Below are 21,620 nucleotides of genomic sequence, written 5' to 3'. Positions count from 1 at the left end.
TAGCTTGCTCTTGTCTGAGTGGTCTTGCTACGCTGTGATTATCTATTACTCCTACAGCCTTTCCTGGTATGTTTCAGATAGGGTTGGTAGTGCCTTTCAAGTTGTTTCTCAATATATTTCTTGGCTTTCTTTACTTGCATGTTCAGATTTAATCTGTCAAAGTTCCTGCTACTTTCCATTTTCCTTGTTTAGACATGACTTTAGCCTTTTGAATCATGCCTTGCTGCTTCTTAGGGACGCCCTTGCCTGCAGGCACCGTGTTGTACATCTGTGAGTGAGAAAAGCATTGTCTTTCTAAGTGTAGCTATAAAGTACAGGATCCCTTGGGTGTAGATGTCTAAATGAAAAAAATGCGGTGGCCTCAGATCTCCAGTGTTTCCTGAACATGTGTCAGGGAAAGGGAACAACTGAGCCAAACTGCTCCAAAAACCAGGAGATCCAAACCAGCACTAGAAGCCCATGTCCACTACAGTCAGCACTGGTGATTCTGGGCCAGGATGACCAGACACTAGCCTTGGGGTGGGGGCATGCTTTGCCAGTCCTCCACTCACCCACTGCAAAGCAGCCCGGGAGCACCAGGAAAAAAGTTCTCTGTCTCACAGCTCACCTCGTACTGGATGTCTCTTCTCCCATAGCTGTTTGATGACATTATGTGACACATGCACTGTTCTGGGAAAGCAGAGTCTGTAAAAGCTGCAAAATTTTTCTTTGGGGATTGTCAATGTGCAAATGGCTCAGGCACATAACAAATATCCCCAGCACATTGCAGTGGTCTGTAAGGCTAAGCCTGTAAGCAGCATTCTTCAGCACTTCCTCTTGTTACTGGTGACAATGAGTTCAGCAGCATGGGATACACAGTAGGACCTAGAGGGCTTTTCACATGTGATTTATATGACAGGAGTGGCTGAGGCCACAGTTATATGTACACCTTCATTTTCTAAGCCTGCATTCAGATTTGTTATTTGGGAAATAAATACTGGAGCAGGGTTTTCCTGCAGGCTATTTTGCAGGAGCTGGGCAAACAGCAGGAGTTTTTCTTCGGCCTGGGGCACTGGTTAGAGCCAATTATCAAAGACCAGATGGATTGCAGTGGTGGGAACGACCTTGGGCAGCAATTGGGAGTGTCCTATTCCCCTGCACTACCTGCCCTCCCATCCCTGTGCATACTGATAAAGATTCAAGGGAAAGAGATTCAGATTCTGCTGCGGTGCCCAGTGCTCCATCTAATCTGCTGGGTTATTCAGCAGACAACGTGACATCGTTGAGTCTTTCTACAGGTTTTATACAATATATGCTCACAAACAGCAGCTTCTTTGTGCTGCTGGCTGTGATGCTCCTGAGGTGTTCCTCTTGTGTGTGTGTGTGTGGTGTGTGGGGGGGGTGTCTGATACAATAAATTCATAAATACTACTGCAGCGCTCACAGGCTTCCCCACAATGGAGCAGACATAAACAGAGAAGGTGCAGCCATGTGGGGAGGAAGCTGGATTACACATACATAAGCCATAGGAAGTTGATGGTGAGAAAATACATTTCACAGTGCGATCTGACCCAATGACTCATCACTCTCATGCTTGGAACCTCAGCTAAAAAGTAGTTTGCTGGTTACTACCAGTAGTTTCTAACCAAGCTCAACAGCCCTCTTGAATCCTTGATGTATCCTTTCATAAGGGACAGATCTTCCTCCTAATGAGCATGGCAGAAGTTTATCTCCATCCTCAGGGGGACAGCATAACCCCAAGGATAAAGTACATCAGGGATTGATATACCTCTGCACTGGTTCCACAGTGCATTGTGCAGTCTCTGGGAAGAATTCTGCTCTTCAGGTGAGATGTGTGTGATATTATAAACTGGATCTTTTCTATCTTTTTGAAGTTCTGAAACCTCATGAGAAAGCAGAGTAGACATTCATTTTCCTTCCCTCATCCTTGCTGTTTCAAAGCATCTTCCTAATGCTGCGATCTTGGAATTGCCACTGCCCGTGCAGTTCCAAATAACCTGAATTGCCCCTAGCTCTAGTGTAAGGGTGCTCCAAAGTACCCCATTAGCCAGGGCCAAATGCAGCTTTACCTAGGAGGAAACAAATCAGGCAGCTGCAGTTCTCTACTGGCATGGCTTAGTGTGGCTGCATGTCCTGGGTATGTAATGTGCACTGCAGGTAGATCAACCCTGGCAATGACACCTATATGCATCCCTTATTATCCACCCTCACAAAACATATTGCTACCCAGGGTACCTGCTGCTAGTTAAAGAAATGGGAAAGAGCCGAGACAATCAAACCTTTCAAAAGTAATTTATAAAGAACTGTTACATTTAGTAGTACAAAATGATATACAACTGTCTCTCCTGAACACTTGTCACCTGCAGAGGAGTGGCAAGATTGTACACTCAGATTAAAGACACATAACAGTATACAGAACACTTACTCTGAACTTCAAATTAGCCCAAGGTTTCAGAGACAAACTATCTCCAGCAAAGATGAATTTAAACCATGATGCAGAAATAGATGCTCTGTTTCCACAGAATGTTACTGCCCTGGAATCACCTGTGCTGGATCCACTTTTTCCTCTGAAATCATCCAGTGTATTTTGACTGACACCTAAGATGAGCAGAGACAGACTCAGATCAAAGATCTTTCCCAGTCACAATTTAGGTGAACTCAGTGTACTGTTCAAAACCCACCACATGCCTCTTGTCCTTTTAGACTGTCATTTGCACCTTAATTTTAAGAATGTGCCCATCTCCTTTAATCGGGTGTTTCCTTGGTCCATGTTCCTCTGTTTTCATTGGCCCTTACCAGGCATATATAGGGAAGTGTCTACATGACCATGGCAGTCTAAGTCCCTGCTCTCATTATAGTGAATCTGTTAATATTTTAGTTTTACAGTTTAATTTCTGTTTAGGACAGAAATTCATGTCACACTAATTTAACTCTTCTAAGCAGTTATAGGATCCAGTCTCCATGACTACACAGGATATAAGATACACTCACAGGACATTTAAAGGAACTGAATCACCTGCATCATGACTTCATGAAGTACCGCTTTAAGCTTTTTATTCTTGACAAGTCTAGGCAAAGGCCCTAGAGTAAGAAGGGTAAGTTAAAGCATTATTCCATAAGGTTCAGCAGGTCTTATCTGGATCCTTTTTCCTCTGAGGATGGGGTAAAGCCATTCCTTTCTTACTACAAGCTGACTCCACAGAGATCTCCCACTGCGCCAATTACAGAAGGTGAAAACATGAATACTTAATCAGGGTTGTCGACTAGAATATCTGGTTTCTCGTTCCCTCCCTTCTCCTGACAGCATTTCCTTCCAAGACAGGTTTAAAGGATTAGCTGACAGTTGAGACACAGCTGCCTGGATTTTCCAGCTCTTCCAACAGTGATCTAGGTGGGAACTATCTGCAATCCAGGTTTTGGAGCTCCTACTTTTGCAGCAGTAATGCTGATGACAGAAGGGACTGAGATCCATACCATTTCAAAACTGATCATATGCTATAGAGCAGCATTTCCTTTGAGAAGAAAATGTGTTCTCCTACCTCTTTCCAAAGCTTTTATCTAAAGCTATGCTCAATTTTAGCTTTATGAGTTTGTGTGGGTCACTTGTCTTCACAAAAGAGGTGTCCCTCTATTAAGATTTAGGTTCTCACACTTACTTGCTAGCCATAATCACTAGTGGCAATAGGCCAGGACCTCCAAAGGCTGGTCAAGGCTAAACAAATTCCTTCCAAACAACATTAGGCAGTTAAGACTTGACATTGCCAGAGTTTATCCACTATTCTGAGTATTTTTCAAGATTAACACATTTAACAACTATGTTACTGTCTAATACAAGTAAAACCACTTTGATCCCTTCCTATCTGCTTCAAGGCTACAACCTATAGAAAACTTTTATTGGAGAAAGACCAAAAATATCCTTCAAATATCAGTGACTATATACAGTTCTGTTTACAGGAAGCAGGAATTCAGCTATGATACTGCAGTCACGTTCCTTTTTACCTACACAATGAGCAAAACTGTTTCTAAAGAAGGTTGACTGGATCCATTAAAGACCAGATCAGAGAGCAGTTGAACAGTAGCTATCTTTCCTTGGCATGGCCATTGGTGAGATGAGTTCTGTTGTTCTGCTTCTGGGACCCATTCCTCTGGATACAATTGTTGCTTGTGATATTTCTGAAATGCATGATCCCATTCTTCTCCTTTTCTCTAATCTTTTCTCTTTCTTCATCCTTGTCACTTTCTTCTGTGTCACTTCTCATATCCTTTTCCATCTACAGAAGAATGTAAATGTGAAGCAATAAATACATGCAAGTCTGCACAAGAAGCAACGCTAGCTGACCCATACAGAGGGCCCAGTGCTATTTCAGTCACGAGCCTTTGGCAAACATGTCTACCGTGTCATCTTAGCTTTTACATATACAGTCACCTTTAGAAACTGATTATGTCTGTCTCTTTTGTTTCAGTCTCAGTGGGATCCCAACTGTCATCCTGATAAATGTTAGGAATTACTATACAGGTTGAGAAGCAGCACTACATCACAGATGTCCAGGACTGAGGACAGCTGTGTAAGACTAGGGAGACCCATACTGCTGCTCTGGCATGCTCTGGAAGGCAGTGAGGGGCAGGAAATCAAGCTCTTTAACTTTTCCCAGAGGGGCAAGGAGGTAGCTTCTGACTACACATGGCCTAGGTGGCTGCAGGTTAAGCATACTGCTTTGGACAGCATATGCTCTTAAACAAATGAATAGCTCAACACAAAAGACCCTCAACTCTGATTACATTCAGTATTATATTCAGGTTTATCCTCTTGTTATTGACTAAGAGATCTCTAATCCACTTTTGTAAATGTTTAGTTCCTTGCCTTTAAAGGAAGACAAAGAGGAGATGATGTGATAAAATGGCAAGTTTAGAGAAAACAACCTAGCACTTGATTTCCCAGGCTGCTTCTACTCTGCAATACAAGATGCGAAAAATTGCGGACAAACTCAGTGTCTACATTCTGTGTTAGAAAGAGTGCCCTGAGGGCTGACCCTAGGGGAAGCAGCAAACCCTTTCTGTGCCCTGAGCTTTAGAACTTCCTCAAGGCCATGCTGAGTTGCAGGGTGGACTCTGAAGTCTCCATCTGTTTAATCTGCTCTTCTGGGGATGTCTTTTGGACCATATTAAGCAGCCTATTCAGTCTGATGTCCTTTCTAGACAACACTACATGTAAAAACAGGTAGAATTTGTAAAAATCTAAACTTGCACTGAATGCAAGCTGCCTCCTTGAATGACCTCATGTCATTCAACTGGCAGCTCAGATACTAGGTAGCAATAGCCTTGATTTGCAGCATAAGGACAAAGAATAATCAGTACTTCTATATTCTTTTATTCACTGCCATAGAATGTGGCTGAGGCCTTACACCTATTAAGATTCACAAAGGAATCCATTGCATGGATTACAAAGAGGCATCACAGGTCACCTGTATGAGGAAATTGAATCTCTTACTTCAAGATCTAGGCAGAATTCTAATTACTGAAGATTAGGGGACATCATATGAGAAGGTGAGTCAGATATCCTGAAGCCAGGGAGAAAAATTCTGGAGATCAGAAAGACCCATGAGAAGAATCCAAGCTTCTTACTGGTGTGAGAATTTCAAGGCTTGCTCTCTCAAAAGGGGAAACTTCTCTATTCTTGCTGATACTGTTTTGGGCTACTAAAACTTATCAGCACTGATACAGGTAAGTTTAAGGACTATTATTCTTTGTTATGCACTGCTCAATATGGAAAGCTCCCAAATATATTCTTGCATCAAATGTGATGGATGATTTTTAGATAAAATGGAAGAATTCTGGATGTCCTTGAGTATTTTGTGCTGCCATTCAGAGGGACCTGGACAGGCTGGAGAGATGGGCGAAGAGGAGCCTCCTGTAGTTCAACAAAGGCAAGTGCAAGGTCCTGCACCTAGGCAGGAAGAATCCCCTGCGCCAGTACAGGCTGGGGGTTGACCTGCTGGAAAGCAGCCCTGCAGAGAAGGAGCTGGGAGTGCTGGTGGACAACAAGTTAAGCATGAGGCAGCAGTGTGCCCTGGTGGCCAAGAAGGCCAATGGTCTCCTGGGGTGCATGAGGCAGAGTGTTGCCAGCAGGTGGAGGGAGGTGATCCTCCTCCTCTCCTCAGCCCTGCTGAGGCCTCACCTGGAGTACTGTGTCCACTTCTGGGCTCCCCAGTCCAAGAGAGACATGGCCCTACTGGAGAGAGAGAGTCCAGCAGTGGCCTGTGAAGATGAGGAGGGGACTGGAGCATCTCTCCTCTGAAGAAAGACTGCGAGAGCTGGGCCTGTTCAGCCTGGAGAAGAGAAGACTGAGACGGGATCTCATAAACGTGTATAAGTATCTGAAGGGGGCGTGTCAAGAGGATGGGGCCAATCTCTTCTCCGTGGTGCCCAGCGACAGGACAAGAGGCAACGGGCAGAAACTGAACCACAGGAGGTTCCACCTAAACCTGAGAAAAAACTTCTTGACTGTGAGGGTGACAGAGCATTGGAACAGGTTGCCCGGAGAGGTGGTGGAGTCTCCTTTGCTGGAGATATTCAAAACCCATCTGGATGTGATCCTGGACAATATGCTCTAGGTGACCCTGCTTGAACAGGGAGGTTGGACTAGATGCTCTCCAGAGGTCCCTTCCAACCTAAACGATTCTGTGATTCTGTGATTTTTCTTCCTGATGGCTCATTGCTCATTACACTGTAATCACTGCAACGGTAGTTGAGCACAGACTAGAACTAGGAAAGCAACAGTAGTGCTGTCAAACCTAATGCCTCTGCATTCTCTGTTCTGCAAGAGTTTTTTTTTTTATTTTAAATTTGCAAGTAGTTTTCTCTGTGCTGTTTTAAGGAATGGCAGATAAAGAAGACATGGACAATATGGATGAAGACAAGCCTTTCATGCTAGTTCTCAGTTCCTCTAAGATTGCCACAGTTGGATGCTACTAAAACAATTCATCCCAGGCTGTGAGGTCAACTCTCACAAGCATTGACTTGTTTCTCCCGGACTGTATTCCTGGCTTGTGGCCTAATGTCATTAGGTCATGCCTTTGATTTAGGAAAGGATTTCATGCTGTGCAGCAGTTTGGTCTCGCAGCAGATACTACAGGCTGTAGTCAGAAAGAGTGGGATTCATGTCACTTAAGTTTATACAGCTACATCTCAGAAATTCATCTAGGGTTGCTCTATGACTGACAGAGATGAACTGGCATTAGTTGAGTGCAATCTTGAATGCTTTGGACTTGCTTCTTTGCTTCTATTGCTATAAAAAGAGTCCAGACAGCTATCATAACAGAAATATCTATTGTGTAGACATCTAAAATAGCGTAAGAATCTACTCAAAACATAGAGGAAGGCACTTTTGCACTGGCCTCATCACTCATGACAACTTCTCCTCCCCTGGTTTCTTAGTTCTGTGACAAATGCAAATCATACTGGTCCAGATGTTGGGATCTTTACTCGGATGTCACTGGCTTTGCTCAGAGAAATCTTCCCTGGAGTCCAACCCACATTTTTCTTGAATACAACCATCAGAAGTGTGCCCAAGGCTATGCAGATTAATAGCAATTTTACCTTTTTCATCAGCTTTGCCTAACAATATTAAAATTGCCTCTTTTACCACAGTGCTAGGAGTCCATGTCTATAATTTCACCAGCACGGTAAGAAAGAATCCATCCTGGATGAACCCCGTGCTCAACCAAGCGGTCTAGGGGGACCCTCCCTCCACACGTGAAGTACGGGAAGACTGCAAACTGATCTGTACCGTGCCCTGGAGGATGAACTTGTAGACCATATGAATAATTAGGTAGGACCAGAAAACATGGAGCAGCTGCAGAGTTATCAGAAGAGTGTTCATGAAGTAGTATCCAAAGAAGGGTTGGAATATCTCCATGGAGTAATAGTATGTGTTATAGAGCACTCTGCAAGAGAGAAGGAATTGGAGTTTGTTCTTAGCAGTGCTGTAGTAAGCCAATCTCAGAAAGCTCTAGTCACAGAGGAAGTTTCAGGTCAGTCGCTCTGTTCATATATATAGCCCTTGTGAATCAACCCTCAGTTACCCACCAGAAATTAGGAGGATAGAGCTCTCTTCCGAGGAGAGGCCTTCAGGAGGGCTCCTCCTCTGCAATATACTTTAGACCTTTATGACTACTCTATGAACTCCATAGCAGACCATCCCAGTATACCCCAAGGCAGATTTAACAGCCATGTGGCGCTGTAGCCTATGCAGAGAGCAGGCTCAAGACAGGAGCTCAAGAATTTAAAAAAAAAGGGCTGCACAAGAGATCGAGCGCTTAGCTGAACTGTCCTGCCTCTGACGAGGTAACTTTTCCATTTTCCTTGACTGCAGCACAGACTCACACGTAGGGGAAAATGACCAGGCGGCTGATGAGGAAAACAGCTGAGAAGATCATAAACAGGCAGTCACAAGTTTTTTTCCACTTCATATAATTCAGTATCTTAGTTGGCTGGAAAGACAAAGAACAATAAAAGACAGCAGACCAAGACAGTTCATCTGCACATGCTCCAGGAGGCTTCTGCATGGGGGTAATCATGCCTCCTCCTGGCTCTCTGCAGAAAGGCCTGGGATGGGCCAGGAGATCAATACTGAGTTGTCTGTGAAAGCCCCATCATGCTCTGCCCATACTGTGGTAATCAACATACACCCTTTGGCTGAAGAGCACCACCCCCACCTAGGCTTTGCCTTGCACATAAGCAGTGGGGCTTACCTCTAGGAAGCAATCAGAAGCATCGTGAATCACCATCACCAGTGTCCCAATGCGGATGTAATTGGCACAGTACGAGAAACTGATCAGGAAGATGGTTGCAGCGTGATGGACTATTTGTTCCTTGAAGTCCTAATGAGAAAGAGGACATAAGAGAGTAAGATACACAGTGTGCTTTCTCCCTGGTTAGAGCATGTCTCCTGCAGCAGCAATAAAATCTCTCTACCCTGTTAAGTAAGAAACCTCCCGCTATAAGGTCTAACCGATAAAAATCTTTGACCAGACACATTCTAGAACTGTAGGCAACCAAGAGACCCAAGAGTGACGAGTTTATGGTGTAAATTGAGGATCTCACAGCAAAGAATGTTCTCTCTGTCTTTATACCAGGTCTGGTGGTAGCTCAAATCAGATGATGGAATAATATGAGCTGATGATTCAGTACAGACAAATTCAGACACATAGAGCTTCCTTTCTGCCATGTAGCAGCGCCCATCTCCATCTCCACTCTGTGCCCACATGCATGCTTACCAGTTTATACATTCATCTCATACCCCTAGCCTCTCTGATGAAGACTCCCAACCACTCTCCCTTTATAAAGGTATATTCCCAGCCTCATGCAGGTCTATGTCCATGCAATCATGCAGCGGTTGGGGCACTGGCTCATAGGAACACATGCAGCCTAACTGGCAGAGATTCATCAGTTTTCCTGTCTCTGCTAGGCTCATGTTGTGTTTCTGACTCTTCTCTGGGACTGTCACTCACCTTCCTCTTCACATCAAAGGGCAGGGTGAAGACAAGTGAGCAGTAGAAGGAGAGCTCTAGCAAGTAGTACCAGAACAGAGAGGGCTGGAGAGGCTGCAACATGAAGGGAGAGACAGTAACACACCCATCAGGTAAGACAGAGCAAGGGCTGAAGTGAAGACTCCTTCCAAGGCCAAATATCAGACAACCAAACCAACAAGGGATGATTCTTGCAATTTTAGGGGAAAATACTTCAACTGAACAATGCAGTCATTTACTTAACGGCATCTGTGCTGAGGTGAAAACAAAGAACAGAGAAAACTCCACTTCGTGCTGCACTATGTGGAAGGTCAAGGGAACCAGGCATATTGCTAGTAGATCCTGAATATTTTTAGAATTTCTACAGCCCTGTGCAGATTCCTGAGAAGTCAGTACAGAGCTTTAAAAAATACCTATACTGTATATCTGTGAAATAGATAAGCAATACCTCAAAAAAATTATTCCCTTTGTTAGGATTCAAGGAGATGCTTCAGAGATCTCGGACTCTTACCATGTTTTTTCAGTCTAATCAAAACTGAAGTGGGGGGTAGGAGGAAGTACAAACCCAGTGTGAACAGTTATCAGTATTCTTCTGGCTAATTTTTCTAGGGTCTTATAGCTGGAAAACTAACAGCTTGGACCCACTAAGCAAGACATATACTATTTAATAAGTAATTTTTCTCTGACAAACAGACCCTATTTGATAAAAAATTCTTATGACTGAAGAGGCTTTGCAACTAGCAAAGCATCTTGGAGCACAGTGCTCCCAAATACCAATTAATTTAGGCTTTTTCTATTCAAAGTATTGATTTATGGTCTCCATAGCTTTTCGTTTGCTTTTGGATGCATTCGTGCTACTGTGCGGTATTAACATCTCTCAGGCTGGTGTGCCCTGTTCACACTCTGGGGTTTAATCAAACACCAGTTCTGGATCAGAAGCACTTTTTTTCAAAGAGACGATTATCTGCGAGAGTTCTTTTGCCCTCATCTCTAGCACAGGGCATGGTCTGTTAAAAGCGATTGTATTTAATACATTCCTTGCTCCTGCTATGACACAGGTATGTCCCTGACCTTTCCTTCTCTTTTCGGTGGGACTTTACTAGACGGGGTTTTGGTCTTCTCTGTTAGTTATAGGTGCTAAAAAGTGTTGTGTGGCTTATCATGGCTTGGATCTTTCTGGAAAAGAATATGTATTGCAAATGTACAGGACAAGATACAGAATCACAGAAACGTTTAGGTTGGAAGGGACCTCTGGAGAGCATCTAGTCCAACCTCCCTGTTCAAGCAGGGTCACCTAGAGCATATTGCCCAGGATCACATCCAGGCGGGTTTTGAATATCTCCAGCAAAGGAGACTCCACCACCTCTCCGGGCAACCTGTTCCAATGCTCTGTCACCCTCACAGTCAAGAAGTTTTTTCTCAGGTTTAGGTGGAACCTCCTGTGGTTCAGTTTCTGCCCGTTGCCTCTTGTCCTGTCGCTGGGCACCACGGAGAAGAGTCTGGCCCCATCCTCTTGACACGCCCCCTTCAGATACTTATACACGTTTATGAGATCCCGTCTCAGTCTTCTCTTCTCCAGGCTGAACAGGCCCAGCTCTCGCAGTCTTTCTTCAGAGGAGAGATGCTCCAGTCCCCTCCTCATCTTCACAGGCCACTGCTGGACTCTCTCTCTCCAGTAGGGCCATGTCTCTCTTGGACTGGGGAGCCCAGAAGTGGACACAGTACTCCAGGTGAGGCCTCAGCAGGGCTGAGGAGAGGAGGAGGATCACCTCCCTCCACCTGCTGGCAACACTCTGCCTCATGCACCCCAGGAGACCATTGGCCTTCTTGGCCACAAGGGCACACTGCTGCCTCATGCTTAACTTGTCCACCAGCACTCCCAGCTCCTTCTCTGCAGGGCTGCTTTCCAGCAGGTCAACCCCCAGCCTGTACTGGCGCAGGGGATTCTTCCTGCCTAGGTGCAGGACCTTGCACTTGCCTTTGTTGAACTACAGGAGGCTCCTCTCCGCCCACCTCTCCAGCCTGTCCAGGTCCCTCTCCATGGCAGCACAGCCTTCTGCTGTGTCAGCCAATCCTCCCCACTTTAGTATCATCAGCAAACTTGCTGAGGGTGCACTCTGTCCCTTCCTCCAGGTCATCGATAAATACGTTGAACAAGACTGGACCCAGGACTGACCCCTGGGGGGTACCGCTAACTACAGACCTCCAACTTGACTCTGCGCCATTCACCACAACCCTCTGAGCTCGGCCATCCAGCCACTTCTCAATCCACCTCACCGTCCACTCGTCTAGCCCACACTTCCTGAGCTTGCCTAGGAGGATGTGATGGGAGACAGTGTTGGAAGCCTTGCTGAAGGCCAGGGAGACCACATCCACTGCTCTGCCCTCATCTACCCAGCCAGTCGTTCCCTCCCAGAAGGCTATCCGATTGGTCCAGCATGATTTCCCTTTGGTGAATCCACGCTGACTACGCCTGATCACCTTCTTGACCTCCACATGCTTAGAGAGGACCTCCAGGAGGAGCTGTTCCATCAGCTTTCCAGGGAAGGAGGGGAGGCTGACAGGCCTGTCGTTCCCTGGCTCCTCCTTCTTGCCCTTTTGGAAGGGTGGGGTGATATTGGCTTTCTTCCCAAGAGGTCTTTTAGTCTTTCATTGCTATTCAAACACTACCTGTTGGAATATTTCGACTTTTACACCTCACTACAGATTTGCCCCTAAAATTTCTGCCTTTGAGTGACAGCAGAAAGATTGTTTGAAGACTCAGCTTGAAAGATATTACCTCATTCTTCACTCATGTATTCTGTTCTTGTTCCAGTGGTTCATACTGTTAAAGTTGTGCATTATAATTCCCTTTACGGATTTGCAGATGTCAATGTACATCACAGGATCTTGTTCTAGCTTTGTCTAACAGGCCCCAAAGCTCTGGAACATAGGCTTCCTTCATTTTGTGTTGGTACTGTGATCCAGTTGTCCTTCAGCCTCCTCTTCAGTTAATGAAAATTTTGATTTCTTATCTGGGAAATTCTAGTACTTTAAAATCCTGTGCATGGTAGCTTCCTGCAGGATTATTCACAGGAAACTTACCCTGCTAGAAACATTTATCAGGCATTTGGACTGGAACAGGTAAATAATGAATTACAGGTTCCCCAGAGAGGCTGTAGAATCTCCATTCTTGGAGATAATCAAAACTCTATTAGACATGGGCATGGGTAAGCTGCTCTAGCTGACTCCGCTTGAGCAGGGACCAGTTGATCTCTAGAGGTCATCCAGAGGTCTAGAGCTGGGATCTCTAACCCCAGCTATTCGGTGATTCTCTGATTCCGTGAAAGTAATCCAAAATCCACTAAGTCGATAGGAACCTTTCCATCAGCTTCACTGGACTTTCAATCACACTGTCAAGGCCCTGAGTATAGCAACAGGCTCTGCAAGCTCTTCCTTCCATTCTAGAGGTTTAGCTGCCTGTGTTCAAGGGCAGTTCTGATATGGCACAGCTGTGTAATCTTGGATGACACTGTTGTGAAAAGAGCTATGTGAGAAAGCGCAGTGAGAAATCTCATCGGGGCCTCCACCCCTTGGCGCAGGAGCTGCATTTCAGCTCAGGCCTCTGCCATCAGTCCGTGCCTGAACTATGTTATATGTTGTGCCTGGTTCTGTATTTCACTGATCTAGATCCACTGGCTTGGCATTAGACCTATCTCATCACTACAGACTTGTCTGGTGATTTGAACTCATGGCTGACTCTAGTTACCAGACGTGTTTTGCTCTTCTTGCTCTGTTTGTGTGGACTGTGCCCCTTGTCAGAGAGGACAACTGCCCCAACCGCCTTGCTGTCACCTTTAGCTCCCAGCTAACTTTCCCTTGTGGAACAACACACTCTTGCTGGTACCTGACACATCCCATAAAAGGCAGATTCAAGCTGCCTTAATTCAGCAACCTTAATTCAGCTAATGATACTAAATTATCTTTTCCTTTGCCCTTCTTAGCTCAGACTCTCCTGGTCCTACCATGACATCCTGGAAATACTTCCCAGGAGATAAAAGGCAAGGGAGTATTCCAGATCTTCATGAGATTTGTTTAGCTTGCATGGACCAGTCCCACTGTATGAGCTCCACAGTGCCCAATGATTCTTGCTTCCTGCTGCCAAGTATGCTGTCCTGGAGGCTACAGCAAACCAAAATTGTCCACCTTTGGAGCAGGAATGAAATGGTATCCAGTATTCTGACTAACTTGTTCATAATGCTAATCAAGCCTGTAGCAGACAGCTTCTCTAATGGTACAGAAAAACCTCTTCAGAAGTTGAAATCAGCTTTTTCACTTTAAAGAAATTTAGCTCTTTTTTATGTGCCTGCTGTAGCATCCACAGCAGCAAGATATAGGAAGGCTGCTGCTACACAACAGGCTATAATTGTCTTCTCTAGAGAATTTAGAGCACATAAAAATATAAAGGGAAAGGCAGAGCAGTCAAAAGCTCCTGTGCTCAGCAGGGGAAGCCCCCATTCTACCCCTTTCAATTTCTCAGCTATGGAAGTATGAATAGCCAGGGAGGCTGCTGGGCAAAAAGTACCTGGCTTTTTGTTGCTATCTTGCTCCTTGTGTTGATGACCAAGGAGCAGATTTTGTGCCTGGCTGGCAATTTTCTTTGAGATTATTTTGGTCCGGGCTGATAAGAGATGTATGCTCTCCAGCCCTCTGGATAGCTTTTCACAGTGCTGATGTGAAAAAATAGAGAACACACATTGTAAAACTGTAAGAGAACATCCTCTGAACTTAATGGGAATGATGTGCTATTGCTACTGGCCATACTGCCAGTTCCACTGGGAAATGAGCCAGTAGGGGAACACTATGGACAGGATTCTTCCGTACAGCTGAAAGAACTTACCATTCAGAGCACGCCCTCTTCTCTCAACACTCTCCACCAAAGTCTTCAGTTCTTCTCCTCAGACAACATGACCTTCTCTGGCCTCAATCTCTTCTAAAAACTAAACAACCTTGGAAGACTCACATTTTTCAGTTTCTTGGTTTATCTGGTCAGACCTCTCACTTTCCTCTTACTTCTGCAGATTCTCCTTCTGCTGTACCAATTCCTCCTCTATTGTGTTTAGATTAAGACAGATACAAAAATGTTCTGGCTAGACAGGGATCTGTTTTTTAATTTGTGGGGCTCATTGGCCTGAATTTAATTCAGTGCCCTCTCTGTTCTCATTAACACAACCTGATTTTGGAAAGAGATCCTAAAACAATACATGAATTTTAACAGCAATTTTCACTCCTGCATGACTCACCTGTTGTGGATATCCTGTCCAGCACTCTCTATGGTTCCAAAGCCAAGGCTTCTGGAAAGAAAATGCAACATGAATATGAGAATGCCAGAGGGATTGTTCTCTTACTAGCTGCCTAATTCCTTTTGCTTGCTTTTTGTTATAGATTTTACTGTGTTTTGTTATAGGCAGAGCTGGTAGTGCTGTCTGGAATTTAGTTGCCAAGAGACTTCCACTACAGTGATTTGCAGTTGCTTGTGACATTGCCAATTCATGACTATTGAGCTGAAATTTCACAGGCTGTGAACCCACTTCCAAAAAAAAATGGCCCAGGGAAAATTTCTACCAACTTGTTGTAGCCTTTTTCAAGTTCAAGGGGTGGGAAAATATATTTTGAATAAATTAAAATATTCATACAACTATTTCATTAAGAACCTCTATGGTTTGGACCACAGGGTGTCAGGAACATGTTTTTGCTCTGTGAAGATCATGCTGCAGCCTGTTAAGTAACAAACCTCTGAAAAAATCCTACTTTGTTTACACTTCACAGAAACTTGGTAATGACTAGAAACTTGGCAGCATAGAAACTTTCATAGAAATTCGGCAGCTGAAGTCTCCAAAAGTTCCTGCTCCATGGAGCATGCTCTGACCCTTCACAGTGTCTAGATTTGACCACAGCAAGCATGTTCTAGTCTGTACAGGGATGATATTCTACATCACAGCTGCAGAAATAATTTTCAGTAACAGTTCTACAAGGCTCCAGATACCACAGCTTTAAGCAGGAAGACACCATTTCCTGTTCTCTTACTAAGCACCTGCTGGTACACAAGCAATGCAGAAGGGAAGGAGGAAGCAGTGGTAATTAGGAGGAGTATGCAGCAGACACAGTCTGCTGCTGGTTGGGAGTAGGATGAGGAGTAGGATTTAGAGTAAATACAGGCATGGAACCAGGAAAGATGTGTGATGTGGAATTAGAGAGGATGGAGCAAAACACTCTGAAACTGCTATAGCACACCATGTTCCGTAATCCAGAAAGGAACCTCAGATCTCTGAACTTAATCCTTTCTCTGCTATCAGCAAATAATTCTGATTTCTGATGGCCTAATGTGAGACGACTTTCTATTGCTATCTGCTATTTCACCGACTCATGGAGCTAGGGTTTGGGTAGTGAGTCTAAAGCTCACTACACAACACCAGAATTTAACAAGAGAATTTAAATTTTAAAGTTTGCTTTTTTCAAAAATGAAAATAAATGCATATTAAAATACTATTCAGATTACATGCGAAAGTCAGGAAATGTCAGAAGTAAAGATGCCCTGTCACATTAATTCATTGTCCTTCTCTTAAATATACTAATTTTGGTACAATTTTTAACAACATGATCACCTGCTATTTTGCTACAGAATCCCTAACTTGTTTGGAGGTTCTGGGGATGAATCTAGAACTGTTGTCTGATGTCTCATTTTTTGTGGGAACTAGAAGATATGCAGAGAATGAAGAAAAGACTTCCAGGAAAAGAGAAGATGTGGTCAGTGATTGTGGTATGATTGTGGTCAGTGGCACAGTCTAGTTGGAGGCCTGTAGCTAACGGTGTCCCCCAGGGGTCAGTACTGGGTCCAGTCTTGTTCAATGTATTCATCGATGACCTGGTGTCAGAGGATGACTGGTGTCCCTAGTCCCAGCTGTGATTAGAGCACACACATGGTTTCCATTCTCTTTTCTGCCTATAGGGATTCAAACCCTTATCACTCAAGTCTCAGCCTCCTCCTGTTGGAGTATTTCCATTTGTATCAAGAGTATCAAATCCAAGAAAAGAGTCATGAGTCTGACCCTCTCACATCTTGTGTAAGGAAGAGATGTGAAAGAGATTTAAATTGCAGTCCATGCTCCAAAGAAAGTCTGTGCATTTTACTTTAAACAAGTATTGGATACAACACACAAACAGTCCCTAGGGAAAAAAAATGGCCCCAGGATCCTTCAACCTCAGATAAGTGTCCCACCTCTCACACCACAGAAATGTACTTTCACAGATGCAGACAGCTGCTCGCAATCCAAATTAGCTTCTGCTTTGCCAGAAGAAGAGAAAACCTCTTGTTTTGAGCTGGAGTTTGTAAAATATCCTAAATTAAGCCTGGTTCAATATGTTTGTGATCTCTTAAGTGTGCTGTGCAGAGGATATACACTGACTGGTGGGCACTCCTGTATAAAAAGGTCCAAACGGACAGGTTTGATAATGAAATCTGCCATTCTATCAGGCATTCACTAGGCAGAACAGCAGGTGACACTGCTTGTATACTCACATCATACAGGACGGCAAGTCCAGTGCAGAAGGAAATGATGTAAAATGTAAACCTCCAGCTACAAACAAACAAAACACAGTATGTTAGAATCCCACTAATCACGAAGTTGCAAATCTGTGTATCAATCAGATATTCATTCAAAGAATAACACTATGAAGTCAAAGAAATACATCAAAATGTTCAAGGTTTGTCCAGATGATAACAGGAGTGTTTCTCTGCATGTCTCCAGCACATTCAACAGACTTCACAATGAACAATTCTTCTGCTTTAGAGAAGACAGAAAACATGAGAATCTCCTTGACTAAAATTATCCAGAGAATCACCTCAACCCTTCCCAGCACTAGTAGATGCATGTGTAAAAGTCAAATAATACCAATCATTCTCGGGGTTTTTGGAGATTAGGCATGCTAAATTCATTAGCATGTAAAACATCTGATTATTGTCATGTTTGGTCTCAGTCAGGAGCTGGTAATGAATTGCACATAGTAATCCCACATAAAAGTACATATAAAATATGTCTGTCAATGTACATTAATATAAAATGAAGTTCAGTGGACAGAGGCACTTCATACCAAATATACAGACACACAGTAAGGTCTGAGGAGAATTTTACCCCAGCTGAATTAAGGAGTTGTTAATAGACCAAACACAGGAAATGCATCTGAGAAGAAGTAAACCACTGTAAAGCGGTCCTTTACTTAGCAAAAATCTCCATAACAAATCAGAGGTAACTAAATTTTGAGAAAGAGAGATTCCCTCTGTGAATGAAACCCCCAGCGGCTTCAGGAAAGACATAAACTATAGAAATCTACTATGTCACATCAGAACGACATTCCTACTGCAAAAGGTGAAACAGTGCAGGTGAAAGGACACCATCCTCAGTAAACTGAGTCAGAAAAGCATTTACTGCAATTAGCTGAGTGCAGGGAGAAAGACTTTAGATTTGATCTTGATGGAAGTAGATTAAGCATGGTTTTTTTCAAATTTTTGCCCAGTTTTTGTAAACATTTATAACTGCTGCTATCTGAGATGTTATAAGTGAATAATGTGTTCATCTTTTTCTTTTTCATTTAGGGTTTTAAGTTAGGGGTTTTGAATTAGAAGTTGAGTATTAAATGGAGAACAAGGTGATAAGCTCAAGGGTGATGCTTGCCCTGTAGATAAACATTTTTGGTCAGATGAATGCCACTGTAGGTATTCAATGTTTTTTCTTTCATCTCTGTGGCTTTCCTGGAAGAAACTACTCCCTTACAAGCATTGTAGAGCAGCCACTCGAAAGTCTGGCATGTCAGACAGGCTCAGGAGAATCCTCCTTCTCATTGGAAAGCTGAGCCAAAACTAACATTTCCAAGAGAGGCTAACTTGAGACTTTTTAGTAAAAGATTTTGGGGATTCTCATGAATGTGCTTCTACACTTTGGATCCATTTCTATCCCCTGCTCACCCCGTGTATGGGAACTGCTCTAACTACTGTGCAAAATCAGTCACTGGGGGGTGCTACAGATCCACTGTGTGTTGTGCAACAGCATAAACTCTTAGATCTTAAGATTTAAGACAAGCTCAGGGTAATAGTGCAGAAGTCTTTGTGGCAGCATGATGAACAAGTGGGGCCTCCCCACAGGATCAGGGAGATTAGGATGGGAACTGCTGACTAGGCTCACTAGCCCCTCCATAAGGGCATTTAGTGTAGAACGGTGTTCTAGAGAGCTTTTCACAGTCTCTGATTTCTTACTGGAAAAGGGCCCTGATGATCATCTGGTCTAGCCTTCTGCTGGCAGACAAGCCCAGCCCAGAAAGATCACCTAGGAATGAAGACGATGGGTGAGGGCTCAGGAGCTCAAAGAGCTATACAGTTCTAGGCCTCAGCTCTGTAACGCGGTGTCACATATTGGGTCATCCAAAGCCTCAAAGCTTGTTGCTAAATAAGTGTTCTATAAACCTGTTTTCAGGTGAAGCCTATCAGAGCTACTGCTGTGTTTCATCTGCAGAAAGCTTAGCAAAGACTAACATTTACAAAAGTGACTGACATGAGATTTATTTTTTCTGCTTAAGGTTAAGTAACTAAAAAGTGAGGAATGCAATAGTAGTCCTCTTTTGTCAGACCTCCTTATGCCTCCCCATAACCAGGAGGATTTCTACATATCATATTCCAAGAAAAGTTGTGCTCCTTGGAACATACAAGCTTTTACATAGGCTCCTTTTTCTGCCATTGTAAACTGATGTTGTTTTTTTGTTTTCAGGAAGTTGGGCTCACCTGGCAGAAGAAGACAATCTAGACCAATGTCTGTGACTTTTGAAAGCAATCGAGTGGAGAACAGTTACAAGGCAGATGCAGTAGGAGCAATCAGCTTGCAGTGAAGCGACATGGAGTCATGGGAAGGGAAACAGAGAAGCAACAGCAGTCTGATCATTTTGGAGGCACTGAAGCAGCAGCAAAAGAGCAGGAAGAAGCAGAAAGCAAAACAGAAGGGAATGTTTCAGGCATATGATCCTGTTTCAAATCAGAATGCCAATCTTAAAAAGTCATTTCCTCTATAGGCACTAAAGGTGTGACAGGAGTGAAAGGAGGCTTAGGAGTAAAAGTAAGGAGGAACAGCAAGGAGTGATTCAGTAACAGAGAAGCAGCAGCAGAGCAAGTGAAGAATCAAGTGAGGCAGGGAAAACCCTTCCTATGTAGGAGTGGAGGGCAGGAGGGGAGGCAATGAACAGTAAGCAGAGCTCAGCCCCACTGAAAGGCCCCCCACAGCTCAAGGCTTATGCTCCCACCACTCACCAGGCCTCACAGAATTTTTTTGACAGACTTGGTCGGTCTATGTTCCTCCGGCGCTGAAACCACCTCTCCACTTTTCTGACTGGCAGGTCACATTGTTTGGCTAAATTGATCAGCTCACCCTGAAAAACAGGTGAGGAAGCAAGATTCAGATTCAGGTTTGAAGGTCAAATGGGGCAATATGGCAATCGAGTCTGACCCACCACACAGCCCAGTGCAAAGACTCCTAGCTGGTGTTTCCTGGCAAGCCCATCTGTTTAAGCTAAGGCGTCTTTTTACAACAACTGCTTATGTTTAAACTTTGCATTTTTTTTTTGATGTGAATTTCTCCAGTTTCAACTTTCAAACTCTTGTCTCTTCTCCTCACACACTCTTCTCCAGGTGTGTATTGCCAAATCACCTCTTAACTCTGTCTTCAGGGATTGAGTCCATTAAATCTGTCACTCCAAGAAAGATTTACTACAGCTTAAATAAATTTTAAAGTTCTGCAATGACTCTTGTCACGCCTTTCAGCATCCTGACGCAATACCAGGCAATAACCTGACTAACGTTATGATCAGAGGTAACACCGTTTTCCTGCTGGAAAGTCTCCTGTTACGGTAAACCTGCCAGGGACAATTTTTCCATATACTACTCACAGAAATACTGTACCTTCCCTCTTGTCCTTAGGCTCTTAAGAGTTTGGTGTATGACATGAAAGAAGTTCGTTATGTTTTATTGCAATATTGCTTCTGGAAGTGTCATCACGGATAGTCTTTTTTTCAAATAAGGCATTTGTCTTTCATGTCTTTCACCTTAACAAGTGTCATGTGACAATGAATTACATAATCTGAGTGTGTAAGTATGCCCATTCACCACATTTTCAAATATGCTTCCTTCCACTTTTACTTAGTGACTTCTGTTTTTGTGGTGGAGTCAAATGGAGACGTGATTTACTTGGAGATTTATCTTTAATGGAGATTCATTTAGCTTCTCCAAATCCTCCATAATGCTCTATGCCTCCCAAGGAGAGAGCAGCTGGGAACAGCAAAATCTCATCTTGGATTGAACAAGTTAAAGCTGACTCATAAGGAGGAATCTGAGAGCTCATGAGAGAGAAAGGAAGTTAGAAGACTAGATGAGGTGTAACTGGTGAACTGAGAGAGCAAGGCAGGAGTAAGTTGCACAGCTCTTTCCTCCATGTAACACTGATATCAGAAGTCTCATCATCAGCTCCAGTATCACAGATTCTCTTGCTCATTCAGTGCCACGTGGGTGTGGGAAAAGCTCTCCTTTGTGGGGATAGCCTACTTACAAAGCTAGGTCTTGACTTAGATATCCGCAATGGGAGTAGTTTTACTGAGAAATTTGCAGATTTCTCAGAGAACAGATAGACAGGCAGCAGGAAAGTCAGGGACCAAGTATTCCTTAGAACATTTTTTCCCACTGCTGGGGAGAACGACTTGCTGCGGAATCTAGATGAACACCTGTATTTTTGTTTTAGCTTCTATTCCTGACCTGTTATATTGCTTTGAATCTGAAACTTCTGGGGCTCCACCTGCCCCATTGCAGTAAGAATCATGCTGTGACAGTCTTGTCAATGTGATAACATGCTTTTGCACAAGGACCGCCCACTGGGAACAGAATCCTAATCCATCTACTTATAAGACCTAGGTAAAGGTAAATAGCCATTGCTTCAAAGCCAAGAAAGCCTGCAGAAAGCAGCAGAAGGGAATCTGATTCACTTCCCTACCACAGGGATCATATCCTGGGACCTCACAGACAAG

The 21,620-nt window shown here is 43.8% G+C and overlaps 1 protein-coding gene across 9 annotated transcripts in view; it reads right to left on the bottom strand.

The window, feature by feature from the left end:
* Positions 1–2,276: 2,276 nt before the first annotated feature.
* Positions 2,277–21,620, bottom strand: part of CERS4 (ceramide synthase 4) — a 65,953-nt gene continuing 46,609 nt past the window's right edge. For 8 of the 9 annotated variants that reach the window (XM_068919930.1, XM_068919937.1, XM_068919932.1 and 5 more), the window contains 8 exons: positions 19,858–19,976; positions 17,086–17,143; positions 14,810–14,860; positions 9,510–9,602; positions 8,751–8,879; positions 8,383–8,489; positions 7,787–7,943; positions 2,277–4,271 (listed from right to left, as the gene is read on the bottom strand). In XM_068919930.1, the coding sequence (XP_068776031.1) occupies positions 4,080–4,271; positions 7,787–7,943; positions 8,383–8,489; positions 8,751–8,879; positions 9,510–9,602; positions 14,810–14,860; positions 17,086–17,143; positions 19,858–19,976 (906 nt within the window). In that variant the 3' untranslated portion in view covers positions 2,277–4,079. The remainder of the gene's footprint in view (positions 4,272–7,786; positions 7,944–8,382; positions 8,490–8,750; positions 8,880–9,509; positions 9,603–14,809; positions 14,861–17,085; positions 17,144–19,857; positions 19,977–21,620) is intronic. The other variant, XM_068919936.1, reaches the window with a different exon arrangement.

The sequence above is a fragment of the Struthio camelus genome, chromosome 26, assembly GCF_040807025.1.
Source record: "Struthio camelus isolate bStrCam1 chromosome 26, bStrCam1.hap1, whole genome shotgun sequence".
Classification (NCBI taxonomy): Eukaryota; Metazoa; Chordata; class Aves; order Struthioniformes; family Struthionidae; genus Struthio; species Struthio camelus.
This window is presented reverse-complemented; position numbering and strand designations above follow the sequence as displayed.